The sequence below is a fragment of the Homarus americanus genome, unplaced genomic scaffold, assembly GCF_018991925.1.
Source record: "Homarus americanus isolate GMGI-L3 unplaced genomic scaffold, GMGI_Hamer_2.0 scaffold2539, whole genome shotgun sequence".
NCBI classification, from domain to species: domain Eukaryota; kingdom Metazoa; phylum Arthropoda; class Malacostraca; order Decapoda; family Nephropidae; genus Homarus; species Homarus americanus.
In genome coordinates this window covers 333,482-355,128 of record NW_024725489.1, presented here as the reverse complement: position 1 = coordinate 355,128, position 21,647 = coordinate 333,482, and the positions used below count along the sequence as shown (strand labels likewise).

General features: G+C 41.3%; 1 protein-coding gene across 5 annotated transcripts in view; it reads left to right on the top strand.

Annotated features, from left to right (window-relative positions):
• Positions 1-21,647, top strand: part of LOC121864898 (tyrosine-protein kinase Fer-like) — a 62,870-nt gene that overhangs the window by 14,429 nt on the left and 26,794 nt on the right. For 4 of the 5 annotated variants that reach the window (XM_042364066.1, XM_042364064.1, XM_042364063.1 and 1 more), the window contains exon 2: positions 4,422-5,053. The exons of the other annotated variant lie outside the window; for it this stretch is intronic. In XM_042364066.1, coding sequence (XP_042220000.1) covers positions 4,869-5,053 — 185 coding nt within the window. In that variant the 5' untranslated portion in view covers positions 4,422-4,868. The remainder of the gene's footprint in view (positions 1-4,421; positions 5,054-21,647) is intronic. 5 annotated transcript variants of the gene reach the window in all.

The following is a 21,647-nucleotide window of genomic DNA, read 5'->3' as shown; positions in this document are numbered from 1 at the left end:
TAGACAGTCAAATTAATAGACAGTCGCTTATAACAACTCATATCAGAATTAATTAATAGACAGTAGCCTACAACAACGTTTAAACGGGTGATATTAATAGACGTTGGTTTACAAAGGTATTTAACGAGAAATTTCTGTCTAATGCAGCTTCCTGTCTCAAGACGCTGTTTAAGATATGGTAACTGTCTTATATCCATAGTTGTGATAAATGTAGGAGAGAGGGAGAAAGAAAATAGAAGAGCGAGAAACAAAACGAAAATAAGAAAAGTGAGAAAGACAAAAAAGAAAGAATGTTATTAATAAAATGAGAGAAGATGAGGGACAGACAGAGAGACAGAGAGGGATAAAAAAAGAAGTGAGAAACAATGAGAGGTAGTGAAATAGAGAGAAAAAAAAGACGAACGAAGTGAGAAACAATAAGATACTGAGATAAAGATAAAAAAACAATATGTACGTGTCAGATGTGAGAGAATGTGTAGTTGGTATGTATGTTATCGTTTTCGTGTTTTTATGTTGAGGTAAAATTAATGTGAAAGGTCGTATTGTGTGTGTGTGTGCGTGTGTGTGTGTGTGTGTGTGTGTGTGTGTGTGTGTGTGTGTGTGTGGTAGATGCTAATAGATTGTGGTAGTAGGGTAATGGATTGTGGTGATGGTGTGGTAGTTCAAGGCAACAGTAGAAGACAGACAGGTAGACAGAGTAGTAATAATAGAAACAGACAGACAGACAGACACAAAGACAAACAGGAAAAAACGGAGAAAGCAATTGAGACGGAAATACCAAGCAATAAGCTAAGGAAAGGTAGTAATTTCACCCGACCCACACACACACACCTCTGGTCAGGAGTGTACAGTATAATGTGTACCAGTGTAGAAAGTCAGCCTTCAACACCGTGACCTTTTAGCCGCAAAATGAATAGTACTCCAGCTCTGATGACCACACGGGGGGGGGGTCACAGAAGGTGAGTTTTCCCTCGTGATTGATAGATAGATAGTTGATTATATACTCCAGTAATAGATATTTATTCAGTTAAATCGTCATACAAGTTTACATTGATTCAACAAGTATATAGACAGTGTAAGTATATTATGTGCATACCGCATATAGTGTAGGTATACAATGTACTTATATAATGCAGGTGTACAGTGTAGGGAGTCAGGCCTCGGGGAGTCATGTCTTGTTAGGGTCATTTTATAGGTATGACAGAAATGGTGTTTTATGAGTGAATGAAATATATAGTATAAAAAGTATTCCTTTTACATGGTTAAGACAGAATTTTTGTTGTATACTAGGTAGAATTGTTTGGAAGTAATGCGTTTTTGACAGGTCAGTGTTTTATATATCAAGAACAGCGTATGTTTACAATGTTAATTCCGATTTGCATTTCAGCCTTTCTGTGTATACACTGTGTGTATATATATATATATATATATATATATATATATATATATATATATATATATATATATATATATATATATATATATATATATATTCTCGTCAGTATTAAAGAATGCCATAACTTTACCCAACAATCTTATAAAAAAAATCCACGTGTGAAACAGTTAGTGTAATTTGTACTCGAGAAAAACCTTGGAGTGAACAGAGTGACGTAACTAGGCTATTGAGCAGTGGTGGCGGCGTTAAAAGGATCACAACATTTCGTTCTTGTACCAAGCACTTATGGGGTCCGACCTTCAACATAATTGTATATTTAACCTTGTAAGTACATCCTGTATTAACTAGAGGGTTATATAGATGTTTAACAACACTCTCAGGCAAGTTATAATTAGTGTTTAGTGGAAATTAGAGAGAATTAAGGTTTTACAGTGCGGGCCAGAACGAAGTACTCTGGGAAGATACCGTCGCCGTGTTCAGTTTCCATTTTGCTTCAGTTATGAGTTGGTGCAGTGTGTTGATATTTACGTCTGTTTACTACTACTCCTACTACTAAGCTTAGTTGTTGTAGTGTAAAAATATTTAACAACAACAACATTCAATAACTGGTAGAATCTCAGTATAATTTTGATACAATTTTGGAAGTTGTGAGAGAGAGAGAGAGAGAGAGAGAGTATATGTTTACTGCGTGTGTTTGGCTATCATCAAATACCCTTAACAATTTAGAAAGTACCTGCGTGTGTATGTATGTATATCTTATCATACATATTCGTGCTACAAAATAACGTACAATCATAATGTGCTTATTGGCTTGTGGTGGAAATTTTCCCTTGTAACTGTGTGCACGATTTAGGAATGATGGGGGGGGGGGAGTTCTTACAAATTCTTAAGATTTTTCTCTTCCTCTTCTGTACCTATAACTGCATTTGTATGTTATATGTATCTACCTTTACTATGTACCTAAATATATACTTGTATTTATATATCTTTACCTGTACTGTGTATTTACGTAATTATACATACATCTACATGTGCTTTATACCTTAAAATGTATACTTGTACTTACTGCATATATACATGCTGAGTACAAAATCCGAATCTGTGTCATATGTAGAGCATCCGGTTAAGCGCTGTGTGTGTGTTTGTGTTTTATTGGAGAAATATGGTTTGTTTTTCAGTAATGTGTCGGGTGTAGCGTACGGTTTAATTATGAAAACTCGAGTGGTCTTCAATTAAATGTTTTGCCGCCATCCGTTGCTCAGAACCATTATGGAGCGGAAACCAGAAATTTACGTAATAACTTGTATCATAATCTTAAAAAAATTATGAATTTTTAACGCAGCTAAACTAGAGTACGAAACTGTGATAACGAAACTGGAAGCCTTTGATGAGAGTAACGACGGCATCTGATTGGCTGCTTCGTTATCCAATATCATCTAATTACATTTACTTTTAAGATTTTTCACTTAGCTGTAACCATGTAACCAGACAGTTTAATATTATCACCAAAACCAACGAAAAAACTTGAGCCGTATCTCAGTTAAGTAATGTTTTTCCCACTAACGAGATAACAGAATGTGTTTATGTACGATAACCTATGTAATAAGTTATCCTCTGTAATAAGTTATCCTCTGTAATAAGTTATCCTCTGTAATAAGTTATCCTCTGTAATAAGTTATATTCTGTAATATCTCTACTACTTTAGAAAAGTGAGTTAGTTAAGATACGTGAGGCTCCAGGTTCCATATTTTAATGATCCATTATCTGCCACAGTCCGGTCTTAACTAGAATTCGCCAGTCAAAAATCCTAGCTGGACTCTTAAATAAAAATATTCGTGTGTTTTTAGATTTCATACGCATGCGCTGTTGTGGTGAGTGGCGCGTGTGTGTGTGTGTGTGTTGGCGTGTGTGTGTGTTGGCGCGCTCGTGTGTGTGTGTTGGCGTGTTCGTGTGTGTGTGTTGGCGTGCTCGTGTGTGTGTGTTGGCGTGCCTGTGTGTGTGTGTTGGCGTGCTCGTGTGTGTACATGCGTGCTCTGTGTGTGTGTGTGCTGGGTGTGCCTGCGTGTGTGCGTGTTGCGTGCCCTGTGTGTGTGTGTTGGTGTGCTCCGTGTGTGTGTGTGTACATGCTACCAGGTGGTGTATGATGCGTCAGTGTGTGTATATGCGCCTGTGTGGTGTGTGTGTTGGCGCTCTGTGTGTGGGGTTGGCGCGCCTGTGTGTGTGTAAGTTATGCCTGTGTGTGTGTTATGTGCTCGTGTGTGTGTGTTGGCGTGCTCTGTGTGTGTGTGTTGATGTGCCTGTGTGTGTGTGTTGGCGTGCCTGTGTGTGTGTGTGTGTTGATGCGTTCGTGTGTGTGTGTTGGCGTGTCTGTGTGTGTGTGTTGGCGTGTCGTGTGTGTGTGTTGGCGCCTGGTGTGTGTGCTGGCGTGCCTGTGTGTGTGTGTTGGCGTGCTCGTGTGTGTGTGTTGGCGTGCTCGTGTGTGTGCTGGCGCGCCTGTGTGTGTGTGTTGGCGTGCCTGTGTGTGTGTGTTGGCGTGCTCGTGTGTGTGTGTTATGCGCCTGTGTGTGTGTGTTGGCGTGCTCGTGTGTGTGTGTTGGCGTGCGCGTGTGTGTGTGTTGGCGCGCTTCACCGTCACTATGTCGTGGTTGTGAACGTATGAGGTTTCGTTATAGCCGTTATATTCGTTGACATTTGAATTTATTTGAAAATTTAATTTTTTTAGATTAAAAACAATGGGCATAGGTTTTTTGAGTCGATATATTCGTTGACATTTGAATTTATTAAAAAATAATAATTGAAGCGCTTTAGACAATTGAATAAATGTAAGTTAATGTTTCTTTTATGTTAAATCCGTTATTTTCATTGAGATTTGAAATTATTTTATCTTTCAATACCGTTATATTCGTTAACATTTGAAAGTTTCTTTTCCGTTAGAATCGTTATATTTCTTGACATTTTCATTTATTTTAAAGTAATGTAAACAGTAGACAAACAGATGTGTATAACCATATTTTTTTATCTTTAGAACCGTTATATTCGTTAATATTTGAAATTATTTGAATATAACGAATCAATATGACACTTCAATACGTTGTGGATTTATAAACGACGAAGAGAAAGTTGAATAACATGTAAGAAACAAAATAAGCAATAAACAAGTAAAATTAAGTTAAGTGAACAAAGAAAATACTGAATAACGATGAAGATGATGAATAAATATAATAAATAAGGAAAATAGATAAATAGTGAATGAGAAACGAGTGAAATATTGAGTTAGTTTTGAAATAAGAAAATCAAATTAAAGATGAAGAACAAGAACTAATAATAAAAGTGGAATAAAGGAAATGAAACAATGACTGAAAAATAATATAGAACAAATAAATGAAAAAATAATAACAAAAAACATGTAGAAACAAACCAATAATAAAAACCCAGAAATAACAATAAACTCGAAGTGAACAAGAAAAGAACAATGAAGAACAACAACAGTAACGGACGCAGTAGGAGTGGGAGCAGCCGGAGTGGGAGTGGAAGCAGTGGACGGAGTGGGAGGAGTATGGGAGGAAGGAGTAGGAGTGAGGGAAGGAGGGATTCTCACCTCACTCTCGATTCCTTGTGTACTTACGAGGATGGAGAGGGAGATGCCATCTTTAACAGGTGAGTGAGTGGTGGAGAGGGGGAGGGTTGAGAGGGGAAAGGGGGAGGGTTGAGAGGGGGGAAAAGGGAGGAGTAGAGAGGAAGATTAAATGGTGGGGGAGGGGAGCGTTAAAGGAGGAAGAAGGAAGGGCAGAATACTGAAAAGGGGGAAAAGGAAAGAAGAGGGAGTGAGATGGAGAGACGAAGGGAAAATAGATAAAAGATTAAGAATGAGATAGTACAATAAACACATCTCTCTCTCTCTCTCTCTCTCTCTCTCTCTCTCTCTCTCTCTCTCTCTCTCCCTGAGCCTCGTAATAGGTAAATTGATCTCCTGATACACGCGGTTGTTGACCCAATTCGCTCAACCTGATGACTTTAGGCTCTGGGGGAACTTGCGGCCCTGTGCTCTATATTCTAGTGGCCCTGTGCTCTATACTCTAGTGGCCTTGTGCTCTATATTCTAGTGGCTCTGTGCTATATATTTTCGTGGCTCTGTGCTCTATATTCTAGTGGCTCTGTGCTCTATATTCTAGTGGCTCTGTGCTCTATATTCTAGTGGCTTTGTGCTCTATATTCTAGTGGCTTTGTGCTCTATATTCTAGTGGCCCTGTGCTCTATATTCTAGTGGCTCTGTGCTCTATATTCTAGTGGCTCTGTGCTCTATATTACCTGAAGAGTATATAGCTCAGCTCGATAATATCAACTGTATATAGGTCTGCTGCTTCATCTACTAAGTTATAGATCCCAGAGTCAGGAGGTGGGGGGGGCAGGTGACCCCTGCCGTTGGGTCCCGGTAAGCATGTCGGTCTGTCGGTCTGTCTCCGGTACCGTTAGTTTATAGGTACTGTCTGCGGTCTTTTGGTAGGTACTGTCTGCGGTCTTGGGGTAGGTACTGTCTGCGGTCTTGGGGTAGGTACTGTCTGCGGTCTTTTGGTAGGTACTGTCTGCGGTCTTGGGGTAGGTACTGTCTGCGGTCTTTTGGTAGGTTCTGTCTGCGGTCTTGGTTTAAATACAGCAGAGAAGAGTTACGTTCCCCTGTCTGTCTGTCTGTCTGTCTATCTGTGTCTGTCTGTCTCTAATCTCTTACAGTCTGTACGTTCGTCTGTCCTTGCGTCCGTAAGTTGTCAACACAATAACAAATTACACGTAAGATCCCAACAAAGGTCTGAGACGAGGTCGATAATTCAGCCATTTACGTCATTATTGTCCACATGATGTCATTATTGTTTATATGACGTCATTATTGTCCATATGACGTTATTATTGTCCATATGACGTCATTATTGTCCATATGACGTTATTATTGTCCAGATGACGTCATGGCGTGAGGAGGGAAGGGGTGGGGAGGGAACTTTTACTGCCAAGCTTGTTTTTGTCAGTAGATGAGGGGTGATTTACAGGTTAGGGGTGATTTACAGTAGGTAAGGGGTGATTTACAGTAGGTGGGGGTGATTTACAGTAGGTAAGGGGTGATTTACAGTAGGTGGGGGTGATTTACAGTAGGTAAGGGGTGATTTACAGTAGGTGAGGGGTGATTTACAGGTTAGGGATGATTTACAGTAGGTGAAGGCTGATTTGCCAGTAGGTGGGGGTGGATTTACAGTAGATGAGGGGTGATTTACAGGTTAGGATGATTTTACAGTAGGTGACAAGTTGATTTATAGTGGTGGGGGTGATTTACAGTAGATGAGGGGTGATTTATTAAGTGTTTAGGGATGATTTGCTAAGTAGGTGAAGGTTGATTTACAGTAGGTAAGGGGTGATTTACAGTAGGTGAAGGGTGATTTACAGTAGGTAAGGGGTGATTTACAGTCGGTGAGGGGTGATTTACAGGTTAGGGATGATTTACAGTAGGTGAAGGTTGATTTACAGTAGGTGGGGGTGATTTACAGTAGATGAGGGGTGATTTACAGGTTAGGGATGATTTACAGTAGGTGAGGGGTGATTTACAGTAGGTGAGGGGTGATTTACAGTAGGTGAGGGGTGATTTACAGTAGGTGAGGGGTGATTTACAGTAAGTTAAGAGATAATTTACAATAGTTAAGAAAAGGAATGTTTATTTACACCATTTCCAGTAAGTAAGGTAAAGACCTCTTAATGCCTCCACCTCTCCAGGCCCTGATCAACGACCTCCCTTATCCCGGGACTCTACAGGTCCACGTTAAGCCTATTAGCTGAGTCTAGAGTGAAGACCCTGATTATGTTGGCTCATATAAAGGTCCCCCATTAATCCCCAGCCTCTCCAGACTCCCTGTGGGGTGTTCCTCCTTCGTCAGTATTGTAAGACGTTGGCAATCTTCTTCCTCCTTCGTTAGTATCGCAACACGGGGTCGTTAGAGTGCTGTACGGCGTCGCCTGGGTGACGTTGTACTACCGCCCCGGATGTTCTGGCACCGTGACAACATCCGTGGGAGATGACGGGGCCGTCCGTTTGTTCGTCCGTCAGTCCCTGCGTCAGTGAATTGTGCCAGATGTCATCCGTGAAGGGGGAGAGGTGGTGAGAGGGAGAGAGAGGGAGAGAAACTTGGGATAATCAGACAGACAGAACCTTTTGACGGAAACCGAACACACACACACACACACACACACACACACACACACACACACACACACACACACACACACACACACAAACACACACACACACACACACACACACACACACACACACACACACACATGGAGGTTTGTTATATACATGGAGACAAATATGAGCTGACCTCTCAAACCCTTCAGTGAGGGAATGAAGATGAGTGTAGGAAGGAGAGGTTAAGCCCTTAGTGAGGAAAGTGAGAGAGAGAGAGGGGAAGTTGGTTTCATGCGGGGGGTGAGAATGAGGGAGAGAAGGAGGTGCTGCTTCCCTCCCTCCTCCACCTCCCTCATTCCTCCCCCCATTCCCCTTTTCTTATCTCCTTCTTCCCTTTTCCTTTTCCTCCCCCCTCCCCCACTACACCAGCTGCACGGGTCGCTCCACATATGACCATCTTTCAGGGGTCAACTTCAACGTGACCTCTGACCTCCTCCTTATCACGGCGGGAAGGAAGACGAGGAGGAAGTACTAATAAGGAGGAGCAAGTGATGGGAGGGAAGGAATGAGGAAGGAAACAAGGGGAAGATAAGGAGGAGCAGGGGAGAGAGAGAGAGGAGGAGGAGAAAGGAAGAATTCATAGTGGAGGGAGAGGCACTAGGAAAGAGAGGAGAGAGTAATGAGCGAGAGGAAGTGAACGAAGGAGACAAGGAAATCGAAGAGGCTTTGTCTTAGTGGATTATAAGGAGTTAATGAAGCTTGGGTGTACTCTATCTCTCTCTCTCACTGTTCATTCATACTCTTTCCCATCCCCCTCCTACCTTCCTCCTCTCCGTCCCATCATCTCTCTCTCTCTCTCCCACCATTTCCTGTTCGCCGGAGACACTACTCGTGCCAACAAGTATCGCCAGACGAAGTTTTTGTCAACATGTCTGAGAGTGAGGGTGTGGTGGTGATAGTGGTGGTGATAGTGGTGGTGATAGTGGTGGTAGTCGTAGTGGTGGTAGTCGTAGTGGTGGTGGTGATAGTGGTGGTGGTGATAGTGGTGGTAGTCGTAGTGGTGGTGATAGTGGTGGTAGTCGTAGTGGTGGTGATAGTGGTGGTAGTCGTAGTGGTGGTGGTGTCAGGTCATGGGGGCGGAGGAAGATCTGTATTTTACTCTGATATTTACTGTAGCTGTACCGTAGATTGGTTAGGTTAGGTTTCTTTTACTATCTATCTAACTCTGCACTGTAAACAAAGTACCTGAAGACCATGTAAACAGTCATGGTAAAATCTGTGTGTTTGTTTAGTAAAGTTTTAATTGGTTTTATTTTGAAATGTTTTGAAGGTAAATTTACTTCTGCAAAAATAACTTCATCAGTGTAATGAATACGTGGACACACACACACGTGCACACACACACACGCAGAGGAAGACCCACACGACCTTTCTGTCGGCTTCCGGGCGTAGTATTAACTTCCAAAGTTCCAAGTGGACCAGACACGCGTCCCGCCCTGGGTACCACACGCCACTGAAGGTTACACTACACTGACGAGCTTCACACCGATGAGGCTCTTCTTTGGGTACCACACGCCACTGAACATTGATCTAGGGAGAGCTATATGGCTTCTCTAGTACCATACACTGTTGAGAGGTTCACACGGGTGGGGATCCTGGGTACTGCACTCCACTGAATGTTTTATTGTTTATTGGATTTATATCGGTGGGAAACTATTGTGGGGGCGACTGAATGTTGGTGTGTGTGTGTGTGTGTGTGTGTGTGTGTGTGTGTGTGTGTGTGTGTGTGTGTTATAGTAGAGAGAACGACACACACACAAAATAACCTCCCCTCCCACACACACATACACCGGAACCAAATAAAAGAGCCATAATAACCGCCCCTTGAGGTAGTTGCACTCCAAACAAAGAAGGTAATTAGAGTATAACCCGGGTCGTTAAGGTCATTAGTGCCTTGTGTGTGTTGCTGGTTAATTGGACGATAATAACGGGTGATTAGTTAATGGATTAAAGCAAGGAGGATGTTAGTGTGTGTATGTATGTATGTGTGTGTGTGTGTGTGTGTGTGTGTGTGTGTGTGTGTGTGTGTGTGTTCCTCCGAGTCATACAGTACACAATACACCTGGGTCCTGTGTTACATACGTCCCTCTTATACTGTACCTGTGTGTGTTGGTAGTATTGATAATGATGATGATGATGATGATGATGAGTGGTAATGATGATTGTCTCTGGTTCAGTTCGTCTTACCCAAGCGTGTGTGTGTGTGTGTGTGTGTGTGTGTGTGTGTGTGTGTGTGTCTCATATTAACAATAAGTCACTGACCATGTATTAAAACCACATCCAAGCGTGACAGTTTTTTCATCATATTTGTGTCTTGATACAGTGACGTTATCCCCAGTCATTGTGTGGTAAAGGTTATCTGACTGACTGGTGACTGTCTTGTCCAGGGGAACTAGACCGTTTAATTGTGTGAGTGTATGTGTGTGAGAGACTGGTAACTGAATCTTGTGTGTGTGTGCGTGTGTGTGTGTGCGTGAGAGAGAGAGAGACTGGAATTGGTCTCTTGTCCAGGAGAATTAGACCATTTAACTGTGTGAATGTATATATGTGTGGTTGTGGATTTTAACTGTTTCTTTTGACTGTCGGGATTTGGGGTGAGTGTTTGTGACTGACCAGTTTGATTGGGAGGTTTTGACTGTTGATTATGACTGGGGTATTGTGGATTTTGATTGATGACTGTTAGACTGTCACAGCTATGAGTGGGTGTGAATGTCTCTCACACACACACACACACACACACACACACACACACACATACACACACACACACACACACACACACACACACACACACACACCAGGGAACCATGTGTCTTAGAACATGTCAGAGCGTGTTTTGATGCACAGCTAATCAGATTTCTCGTCTCGAATCGGTTTTTGGTGCTGGGCCAATAAGATTCCTCGCCTTTGTTGGCTCATCCCCGAGAGCTTGGTTTTCTTGTTTATAAATGAAGTATTATAATTGGTTTTTTGTTTTGGGGGCATTTGTAAATTCTGTTTATTTTTGTCATTGGTCATTTAGATTGTGACGTCACGGAGGATATTGCACCATTTCATTTTGATTGGTCTTCTAAATGATTACGTCATGGCGATGCAGCTTCTAATCATTGACTCGAACACGCTGGATAGCTTCAAACATAGGTTGGAGGGATATATGAGCAATAGAGGTTGGGTGTAAATGGGACTGCCCAGTGTGGACCAATAGGCCCACTGAGCGCTGCAGTTTCCTCCATTCTTATGTTCTTAATTGGCCACTACCACCACTACTCCCCCCACCTAACACTATTTGCTTCAGCCACTACCACCACTTACAACACTGTTCTCACACTACTGACCACGCGAGATGGCCAGTGGGTGCGGCAGACAGGGAGGGAGGCAGGCAGAGAAGGAGGGAGGCATTGAGAGAAGGAGGGAGGCAGGTAGGCATTGAGAGAGGGAAGGAGGGAGGGAGAGCCAGAGTAGTCAGGGGTCCGGTCAGGTGTTTCACAATGAGATCATAAGTGACGTTGTGCAAGGTGTGTGTGTGTGTGTGTGTGGGTGTGTGTGTGTGTGTGTGTGTGTGTGTGTGTGTGTGTGTGTGTGTGTGTGTGTGGGTGGGTGGGTGGGTGTGTGGGTGTGTTTCAATAGTTGGTCGCTGCCTTTGTTTTGAGAGAGGAGGGGAGAGAGAGTGACAGACCATCTGAGGCCACGACGTTACCATTAACTGGGTTAAATAATTGTCAATCTCTGAGTGAACTGTTGCATCATCCTGAGGTATTTTGTTACGTGTTTTGTGTCAGCCCTACTGTCAGCAAATGTTAGTCACCGTCAGTCTTCAGTCAACCTTTAGTTAGCCACCGCCAGCCTTCAATCAGTTACCGTCAGCCTTTACTCAGCCGTCAGCCTTCAGTAAGCCACCGTCAGTTAGATTCAGCTGTACACAAGTTCCTGACATTACAATATACTCAGACTTAACACACTTGGCACCGCCGCCTCCACCACTTGGCAACACTGTACATTATACCTCAAACCATTCCAATACTTACAGTTAATTCAAGAGACCTTTACCGGATAAATTACGGAATAATTCACCTCTCACCAACATTCTCAAACTTCAGGATGTAACTACTACTTGAGGAGTATATGATTGGCATTTCAGTGACCATAACAAACCTGAAAGACGTGTTTAAAATGATAAAAAAATACAGAAAACACGGCTAGAATTTCGACTTTCCAAACAAGATTCTCTAAAAGGTCATCAATTTCTACTTTATAAACTAGTAATTCACAACGGTATGGATATTACGTTTTATTGTTTTTTTATTATTTTCGTGTATTTTTTTTATAATTTAAGGACAATAGTATGAGGATTTGTTAAGCGAGGCGATAGGTTATACTCAAGTGAAGAGTGGTTGGCAGCCTTGGTGGTCGGAAGCTCTTATACAGGGTTACCTACCACACGCTGCCCTGAATATATATGTGTGTGGGGGTTGGAGAGATGCCCACAGGAAGAGGTAAACAATGAGTGGGTATTCACACACACACACACACACACACGCACACGCACACACTGGTACTCAACTGCCGTCACCACACCTCTACTGACGTCATGTGCTCAGATAGGAAAACGTTCGTATAGGTTCTGTCTCTCTCTGTCTGTCTCACTCTCTTTGTCTGTCTGTGTCATAAAGAGAGTGTGTGTGTATGTACAGGTCGTCACTTAATATAATTCTACGGACATCACACCCAGTATTTGGTTCATTGATACTGTAACAATTATCTCCTTCTAAACATAATCTTTAATAGCAAAATCAACTCAAGTTCACTGGGTTGGGTGACTGGCTGGTCGGGACTTTGGCGCTCATCTGGGGTCTAATCTCTGGGTTCGCTGCTGCTATTTTTCCTCCTTGACTGAGGCTTAACTGGATTAATTCTATTTCTTTTTGGGAAATTACTTGTTGACGGGGAAATAGTTATCTTAGGGAGTGGACTAAATATCGCTGTTTATTGGTGGAGATTGTTTTGTTTACAGCTTTAGTGACGTGTGTTGGTTGTGATTGGTTGGTTTCATAGTGACGTGATTTCGTTGTGATTGGATATCTCCATAGTGACGTTATGTTCTTGTGACGTTGCGTGCCTGTGATTGGTTAGCCATAGTGACGTCATCCCGAAATTTCTATAGTAGCCTAATCTAACCTAACCCAGCGCCATTTTATATCTTGACCTAAGCTAGTTACGACACAAAGATGGTGACAGTAATGGGTCAAGTTGGTCACACACACACACACACACCTATGAACCCCGAAAATGACCCCGTAAGTGTTATTACTACACTCTGGGGGTGAGTCACCTGTGTGTGTGTGTGTTATTTCCAGGTTGCAATGTTTTATTTTACGTTATATCAAGTGTATAACGTTGTGTCCTAAGTTACATCAGGGTTATAATATGCATATACGTTTATTTTAAGTTATTTCCGGTCTGTAATTGTGTATTTTCTTGTATTTCCAGGTAAGCTACAGTCGTGACGTCACCACACACCTTCGAGTACAAGTGTATTAATGACAGACTTGAGCCAGGACAGGTGTGGTACCTACCTCTTATTATTACCAGGTGTTATGTGCAAATTACACTTATTCATTAATTTGCATATCCACTAATTTATATTTTTACCTTTATTTATTATTGTTATTTGTGTATTTATTTTGTTTTTCTTAAATTTATTAAATTTTTCTTCATTTGTTTATTAATGAATTTTTGTAACTATTTTTACTGAGTTTATCGTAAAAAAATAATAGTTAAAATCTTTATTCATCAAGGAACATCAAAATTCTATTAAACACACACACACACACACAAACACACACACACACACACACACACACACACACACACACACTCTACCATATACAGTTGGGCAGTGGCGCTTGACCGGGTGATAGGAGGGTGTGGTACCTAGAGTGTGTTTTTTGCCCTTGTGGTCTAAGTGTGTGTCACGCGAGCTCTGCCTTCATTAAACCTCATTGAACCGAGTGTATGAGAGCTGTAGTGAGGCTCTGGTGTATTGTATTAAAGTTGTTGTGGGCTGTTGTATTAAGCACTTGAAATACACACACACGTATAAATACACATACATACATACATACATACATACATACATACATAAACACACTTACAGGTACATTATATAGAGACAAACTCACACACACACACACACACACACACAGGTACTCAACAGGTGAAAGTGGTTCAGGTATCACAAGAGTTGCCAGAAGTAATTTAAAGGGTCTGTTATTTTCACCGGAGAAGCTGCGAAATTTTGGGTGTGGTGGCTAACGGTGTGGGCTGACCTGGGGCTACTTACGGGCGAATGACCTGGGGCTAATTAACGGGGTATTGACCTGGGACTAACTTCAGGGGTATTGACTTGGGGACTATTTTGGGACTACTTAAGAAATAGTGACCTGGGTGGCTAACTTATGGGGTAGTGAACTGGGGGCTATTTGGGGACTACATACGTGAAGGACTGACGGACGGAAGTAAAGAAGAACGGGATATTGGTTATTAGGCTTTAGTCGGAGTTTGTTTGTTTACAGGGAGTGAGGGAGGTGTAGAGGGGAGGAACAAGGGCAAAGGTATTAACTAGAACAGGTACAAATACAGGTGCGGTTACGGGTACAGGTGTGGGTACGACTACAGGTGAGTGCGACAGGTTATATTATCTGTCTGTCTGTCACCCTCCTTACTGCCGAGTACAGTACTGTCTAGTTTTTATTATTATTATTATTGTTGCCTCAGTATATTTCATTACCACTATTACAAAGTTCAGACTGTTAAAGGTCACAGGGAGGGGTCAGGGGTCATTATATATAGGACAGGGTGTGGTTGAGTACACCTCTTTCACCTGCCCTTACCTGTGTGTGTACCGTAGGTGTGTGTGTGTGTACGGTATGTGTACGTAAATATGTACGTGTGTAAGTTTACATTATTTGTATGTGTACGTGAGTGTGTAGTTGTGCGATATATGTCTGTATGTGTACATGTGTGTGTGTACGTGTGGTATATGTGTACGTGTACAGGATGAGGACAGCAGGAAGTGTGTACCGTTAGTGGGCGGGCCAGGATCAGCCCCCCCCCCCCGCCTCGCCCTCCTCCCAGCACTCATTTCTTTCCTAGATCTTACTATTTCTTTACTTTATTTTCTCTATATCTTTCTTCTTTGTCTTCCATTGCTTCGGTTTCTTTATTATTTTCTTCTTTCGTTTTTTGTCTTTATTCTTCTTTATCTTTCTTCATTTATCATTGTCTTGCTTCAATACTTCCTAACGAGTGAAATATTGTTAATAATTATAAAAAAAATACCGACATTATGCTATTTAATGTTTTATTATAGAGAAAGAGAGAGAATAATACAAACCGGATATATAGAGAGAGGGAAAATGGAAGGACACGAAGAGAAATAACGAATAAGAGAAACTCAGAAACCGGATAAAGAGAGAAGAGGGAGAGAGAGTGGAAAAAATATAGGTGTGGTGAACGGCGTTTGCATATAAAGTACTTGTGACCTGAAGACTGCATTGGGTTCTGTACAATCTCTTATGTAATTTCAAGCTGGAACTGTATTTTTATAGCGATTACAGTGAACTAAGGAGTGTTTCTCAGACGTTTTTTAATTACAGATAAACGGAATTATTATTATTATTATTATTATTATTATTATTTGTAGTAGAAGTAGTAGTATTTTATTATAATTTTCCATTAATATCCCTTTTATTATTATTTATATTATCATTATTTTATTTTCATCTTTAATATTAAAATAGTTTAGATATACTTATATAAATATACTAGCATGAAAAAGTAGATATATTACGTTTATTTACATAATATAATGAAGGTGGGCAACATCACGCACCCTTTGGCACGCTGGCTATTTCCGCTTCATGTTGTCGCCGACATACTTCAACCCGGGCAAACCACTTATTACATGTGCTTAATGTTGCCCTCATACTTAATACCTACTGGGAATTATATTTATTGAGCTTAATTCTTACTTTTAGTGTTATATATACTCCTTTTTTACTGAGAATTGTACGTGTTGCTTATTGAGAATTCTTGTTACTTTAACCCGCATACAAATTGGAATTCTTAAAACGGGGTCGTAAAATAATTCTCCTATTAAATAAATATCTAAATAGATTACCAAACAAATATCATAAATGCTGTTGATACCTAAATATATAAATAAATAAATAAATTCCTGACTTGTAAATAGATACCTTCTCTGGTTGTAGGTGTAAATAAATACAGTTGTTGGTTGTAGGTGTAAATAACCTCCTCCAAATGAAAGCACGGAGTGAGGAAATTACCTTTAGCCCAGCGGCCATTGTCTCCAGCACTCGTGTAAACATTGCCTGAGGCTGCGGGGGTAAACATGCATCGTAAGCCTCGTCCAGTGAAGGTTTGTCTGGAATAACACTAATTAAAAATAAATATAGGAATAAATACATAAATAAATACATTAATATATAAATAGGTAGAATAATGTATAAATGCATAAATGAATAGGTAGATTAGTAAGTAAATATAAAATTTTGTTTAACGCGGGAAAATTTGCCAGGGATCGCGGGGATAAATTAATATCGTAGCCTCTTATAATAAAAACTCGAAGATAACAACAGTGGATAATTAAAAGGAAGATAAATAAATAAATAAAACAAATGTAACAAAAGATATAAGTAAATTTAGTTAAATAACATAAACCATTAATAAACAGATGAAAAGATTAATAACATGAAACGGAATTAACAATATAAAACATCAATAAATAAATACAATAAATAAATATGTACTTATAAGCCTTTGTTATTGAAGTACAGAAATATATTTAGACAAAAAATATTATTAAATTCGCTCGAGGTGTCAGTGGATGGCCTTGGCAGCTAACAGTTGCCAGTTGTCAATAAAATCGACCCATCACTATCAAGATTTCATAATTTCAAGCGGTCAAATGATTCGTTGGGTTAGGTTAAGAATAGGGTAAGTTAGGTTAGGATATGTTAAGAATAGGCTAGGCTAAGTTAGGTTAGGATACGTTAAAAATAGGATAGAGTAGGTTAGGTTAGGTTATCGTATTTGCAAGGATGGGGAAGTCGACGAAGCCATAAACTCATGAACACGAACAAGTTAATAATAATAATAATAATAATAATAACAAATAAATACACACGGAACTGGTGGAGCCTTACCTTTGATAATACGGAACTGGTGGAGCCTTACCTTTGATAATACGGAACTGGTGGAGCCTTATCTTTGATAATACGGAACTGGTGGAGCCTTACCTTTGATAATACGGAACTGGTGGAGCCTTACCTTTGATAATATGGAACTGGTGGAGCCTTACCTTTGATAATACGGAACTGGTGGAGCCTTACCTTTGATAATGCGGAACTGGTGGAGCCTTACCTTTGATAATACGGAACTGGTGGAGCCTTACCTTTGATAACACGGAACTGGTGGAGCCTTACCTTTGATAACACGGAACTGGTGGAGCCTTACCTTTGATAACACGGAACTGGTGGAGCCTTACTCTTGATAATACGGAACTGGTGGAGCCTTACTCTTGATAATACGGAACTGGTGGAGCCTACCTTTTGATAATACGGAACTAGTGGGACTACCTTTTGATAATGCGGACTGGTGGAGCTTTATTTTGATAATATTAAACCAGGGTTTCACCGATAATACGGAACTGGTGTGGAGCCTTACTCTTTTGATAATAAACCGTAGTGGAGCCTACTCGATAATGTGACCAGAGCTTCATACCTTTGATAACACGGAACTGGTGGAGCCTTACTCTTGATACTACTGGAATCAGGAGCCTTACCTTTTGATAACACGGAACTGGTGGAGCCTCACCTCTTTGATAATGCGGAACCGGTGGAGCCTTACCTTGATAATACAGAACTGGTGGAGCCTACCTTGATAACAATGGAACTGGTGGAGCCTACTCTTTGATAATACGGAACTGGTGGAGCCTTTACTCTTGATAATACGGAACTGGTGGAGCCCTTACTCTTTGATAATACGGAACTGGTGGAGCCTTACTCTTGATAATAACACGGAACTGGTGGAGCCTTACCTTTTGATAATACGGAACTAGTGGAGCCTACCTTTGATAATACGGAACTGGGGGAGCCAGCCCCTCGTAATCTCAGAGGGGGGTAAACCGGGGTGAGGGAGGGGGGCAGAGAGCCTTGGAAGATCCCCTTTTTTTTTTTTTTTTTTTTTTTTTTTTTTTTTTTTTTTTTTTTTGCAACACGCAGACCAGGCGAGGCCATTGTGTGAGGCTCCGAGTCTTTTGCTGTTGGTTCGTTTCGCTGCTTCACAAAATTGATTTTTTTCCTTTTTTTTCGTGATGTGATTACTTTTTTTTTGTCTGGTTGGGTAATGATTTATCTACATGAAATATATATATATATATATATATATATATATATATATATATATATATATATATATATATATATATATATATATATATATAGTAAAATTATTAAGGTTGATCATAATTTTTTTACTAAGTGGCAATCCACCTTTTATTAAGTGCTGCCATAAGTCTTGTACTGTTTTTTTATTAATTTATTTATTTATACATAATTATATACTTACATAGGTGGAAAATGACATCACTTTCAGGATATGGTTCAGGATGTGCGTGTGTGTGTGTGTGTGTGTGTGTGTGCGACAATTACATTTTCTCGTTCACTGATTTTCTGCCATTGAGTAACAGACGTTAAGAAAAAACAAGGTTCATTATTGCACTATCATAATGTTTTTTCTTCTCATCCGCCATGTCACTTGTTTCTTACCTACACCTCACACTCCCCCTCGGCCGACCCCTCAATCCTGTTGTTAACTTCCGTATTCATCTAAAAGTTCCTCGACACAGGGAGAAGTGTCTCAATGTGTTCCGTTAACTATTGGCTTCGTTGACATTTCACATCCGTCTTCTGTTACGTCTTATTAAGTGCGGAATCAGGTTGCTCTCAGTGAAGGAATATTAGTGGGGGTTTTTTTGGGGGGGGGCGGCGATTTTGTGTAAGTGACGTCATCTGTTTGTCTGGTGACGTCATTATTGCTTTGTGACGTCATTTGTGGTGTCTTGTGACGTCATCTATATATATTGTCTCATTTCATCAGATCACCAGTGGGTTGGTGTGTGTGTGTAACAGACGGGTGCTAACCTTGCCTCTACACCAGCAGCTGTATACAAAACCAGTCCAAGAGCCTCAGCGTCACGTACACCACCTAGCGTAAGCCTCCCCTCCCATTACGCCAACCGGTGACCCATCGGCGTAATTTGGCTTCGTTATACGCCACCTCTACAGACCCTCTCTCTCGAGGCGTATATGGTTAATAGTGAGTATACTAGAGTGGCGTAACCTGGCTTTATATACGCGTCATGTAAACGTCTTGGCTATTGGCGTAAGTGAAATACTACTCCGCGTCAATGCAGGTTGGCGTAAACTGGCTCTCTGTGACGCTGCTGTAATTGGTGTTGCGTTTTCTCTTTAATGTTTGTTGTTCGCTGTGTTATTGTGGTTGATTTGTTTTTGCCTTCACATTCTACCGCATTGATGGAGAGAGAGAGAGAGAGAGAGAGAGAGAGAGAGAGACTGACTGTATGGTGTCAAGTTGTATTGTTCATTTTCCATCATTAATTATACACCTGCATGTTTACTCTAACACACACACACACACACACACACACACACACACACACACACACACACACACACACACACACACACACCCACACACACACACACACACACACACACACACACACACACACACACCACGTCCTCGTATGAATGACCTGAGACAACAGGTTGCCATCCTCGCCTCGCTGCCCCAGAACAAACCAACACCTGAATATACCTGTCTTAACTCCCTCTCTCACCTGTAATTAAACCACAGACTCGCCTCACCTGTAGGGAAATTACGCTACGTCTTTGGGTGCGTAAAATGCGTTAGTGTAGGTTAGGTTAGTCAAGGTTTCAGTAGGTTGGGTTAGGTTAGTGTTAGGTTAACTTGAAAGGTGTTTGATAATCAGGGGATATAAGCCGGGGTGTTTAATCTTCACGTGGTCCTGAACATTAACCCTGTAGACTCAGTGGCCAGGTACATCAGGGGTTAATAATCACTGGAGGTCCTCGTAATTAGTCATTCAGGTCACTCTCAGGTCTTACAGGTCCCAGGTGATTGACCAGTCTGTTACCTGGTCAGTGGTGTATCGGCAGGTAAGGGTGGGTAGGCCTCATTACGCCACATCTCAACACCTCGGTCTGACTCCATATAAATAACTGTCTAATGTACAAATTACCCTTTAATCTTGTACGTACCTTTAGAAACAGGTTAATTAATATATCCCAACAACAATAACACCATCACAAACAACAAGAAAATACATCTGTGTTTACCATCAGTCGCCGTAAACAAATCCGTTCCTAATCCACGAACGGGGGACCTTAGCCTCACCTCTGTGTCACTCAGTCGAACACTAATAAGTCGAAAATCCTCACTCAATCCACCGGGCGTAAGGTGAGTGGCGCAGGTAGGGGATGGAGGGGGTAAGGGAGGGAGGATGTCGGAGGGGGGAGGTAGGTGGGGACAAAGGGAGGTAGGGGAAGGAGGGGGGTAAGGGAGGAGGATGTCGAGGGGAGGTAGGGAAGGAGGGGGGGAGGAGGAGGATGCAAGGAGGGGGAGGTAGGAAGGAGGAGGGATTTGCCCACTATAGTCTTAACTGCACGAGATTTCTACTCCATTTAACACCTAGCTACACCCCCCCCCCTTCTTGGTCGACTTAGGATCACAAGGATTTATTACTTAACTGTCTAGGGTGGAGGATTACTTAAGTGATTTGATTTACTTAGAAAGACGCTTCAACTTAGGACTTAATACTTACGCCCGTAGGGAAGATGTTTAATAATACGGGCGTCACAGTCTCTGGGGTGATATAAAAGTCAGTGACCTAACAGTGGGTTACATAATATGCCTCTCTCTCTCTCTCAAGACGGTGTGTCACAGAGTCATCAAGGTGTTAACTAATTACTATTAAACAGGATGCTCTTTGTTACCTATAAGTGGTGTAAAGAGAAGGAGGGACAGGTGAGAGAGAGAGAGAGAGAGAGAGAGAGAGAGAGAGAGGTGCACCATGACACACACCACCTGGCACTGTCACACTCGCCAGGTGGCACTACTCTTCATCTTTAACCTCGTTTTACTGAACACATTAATTAATATCATGTCTAAAACTATTTATCTATTTAACTATCTGTTCAACTTTCTATCTAATTATCTATCTATCTATCTGCTAGAATGAGGAACCTCTCTCTCTCTCTCTCTCTCTCTCCGTCAGCGCCCAGTAGCAGCACATAGGACCTTGAAAAACTAAGTACACACAGATTCATGTACACACAGCCTAAGTGTGTGTACCGGGATGTATACAGTGTTGCTGGGTGTACACGATGAATAATCTACACCCATTAGCATATATTTATGAAGTGAAGTGTGACGCGTACAGCTGGTAGAGTGGGCAGGAGTGGGGTGGAGTGGGCAGGGTTGGGGTGGAGTGGGGTGGATGGAGAGGTTGTTGTATGGTTGTATTTCTTCTACAACAACAACAACAACAACAACTACTACTACTACTACTTTTACTACTACTACTACTGCTACTATTATTAGGTATTATTATTATTATTATTATTATTATTATTATTATTATTATTATTATTATTATTAGAGCAGCTCTCCAACACACTCACGCTGTTGAGGTCAAAGTCAGTGGTTCAGGGTCGTTAAGTGTGATAATTGGATAGTTAATGGCTTAAGGACTTCTTGCTGGTTAGGTTACGAGGAAGAGCTGTAAGGACGATGGGGATTGTAGTTGTGGTAGTAGTTGTAGTGGTGGTAGTTGTGGTAGTAGTTGTAGTGATGGTAGTTGTGGTAGTAGTTGTAGTGGTGGTAGTTGTGGTAGTAGTTGTA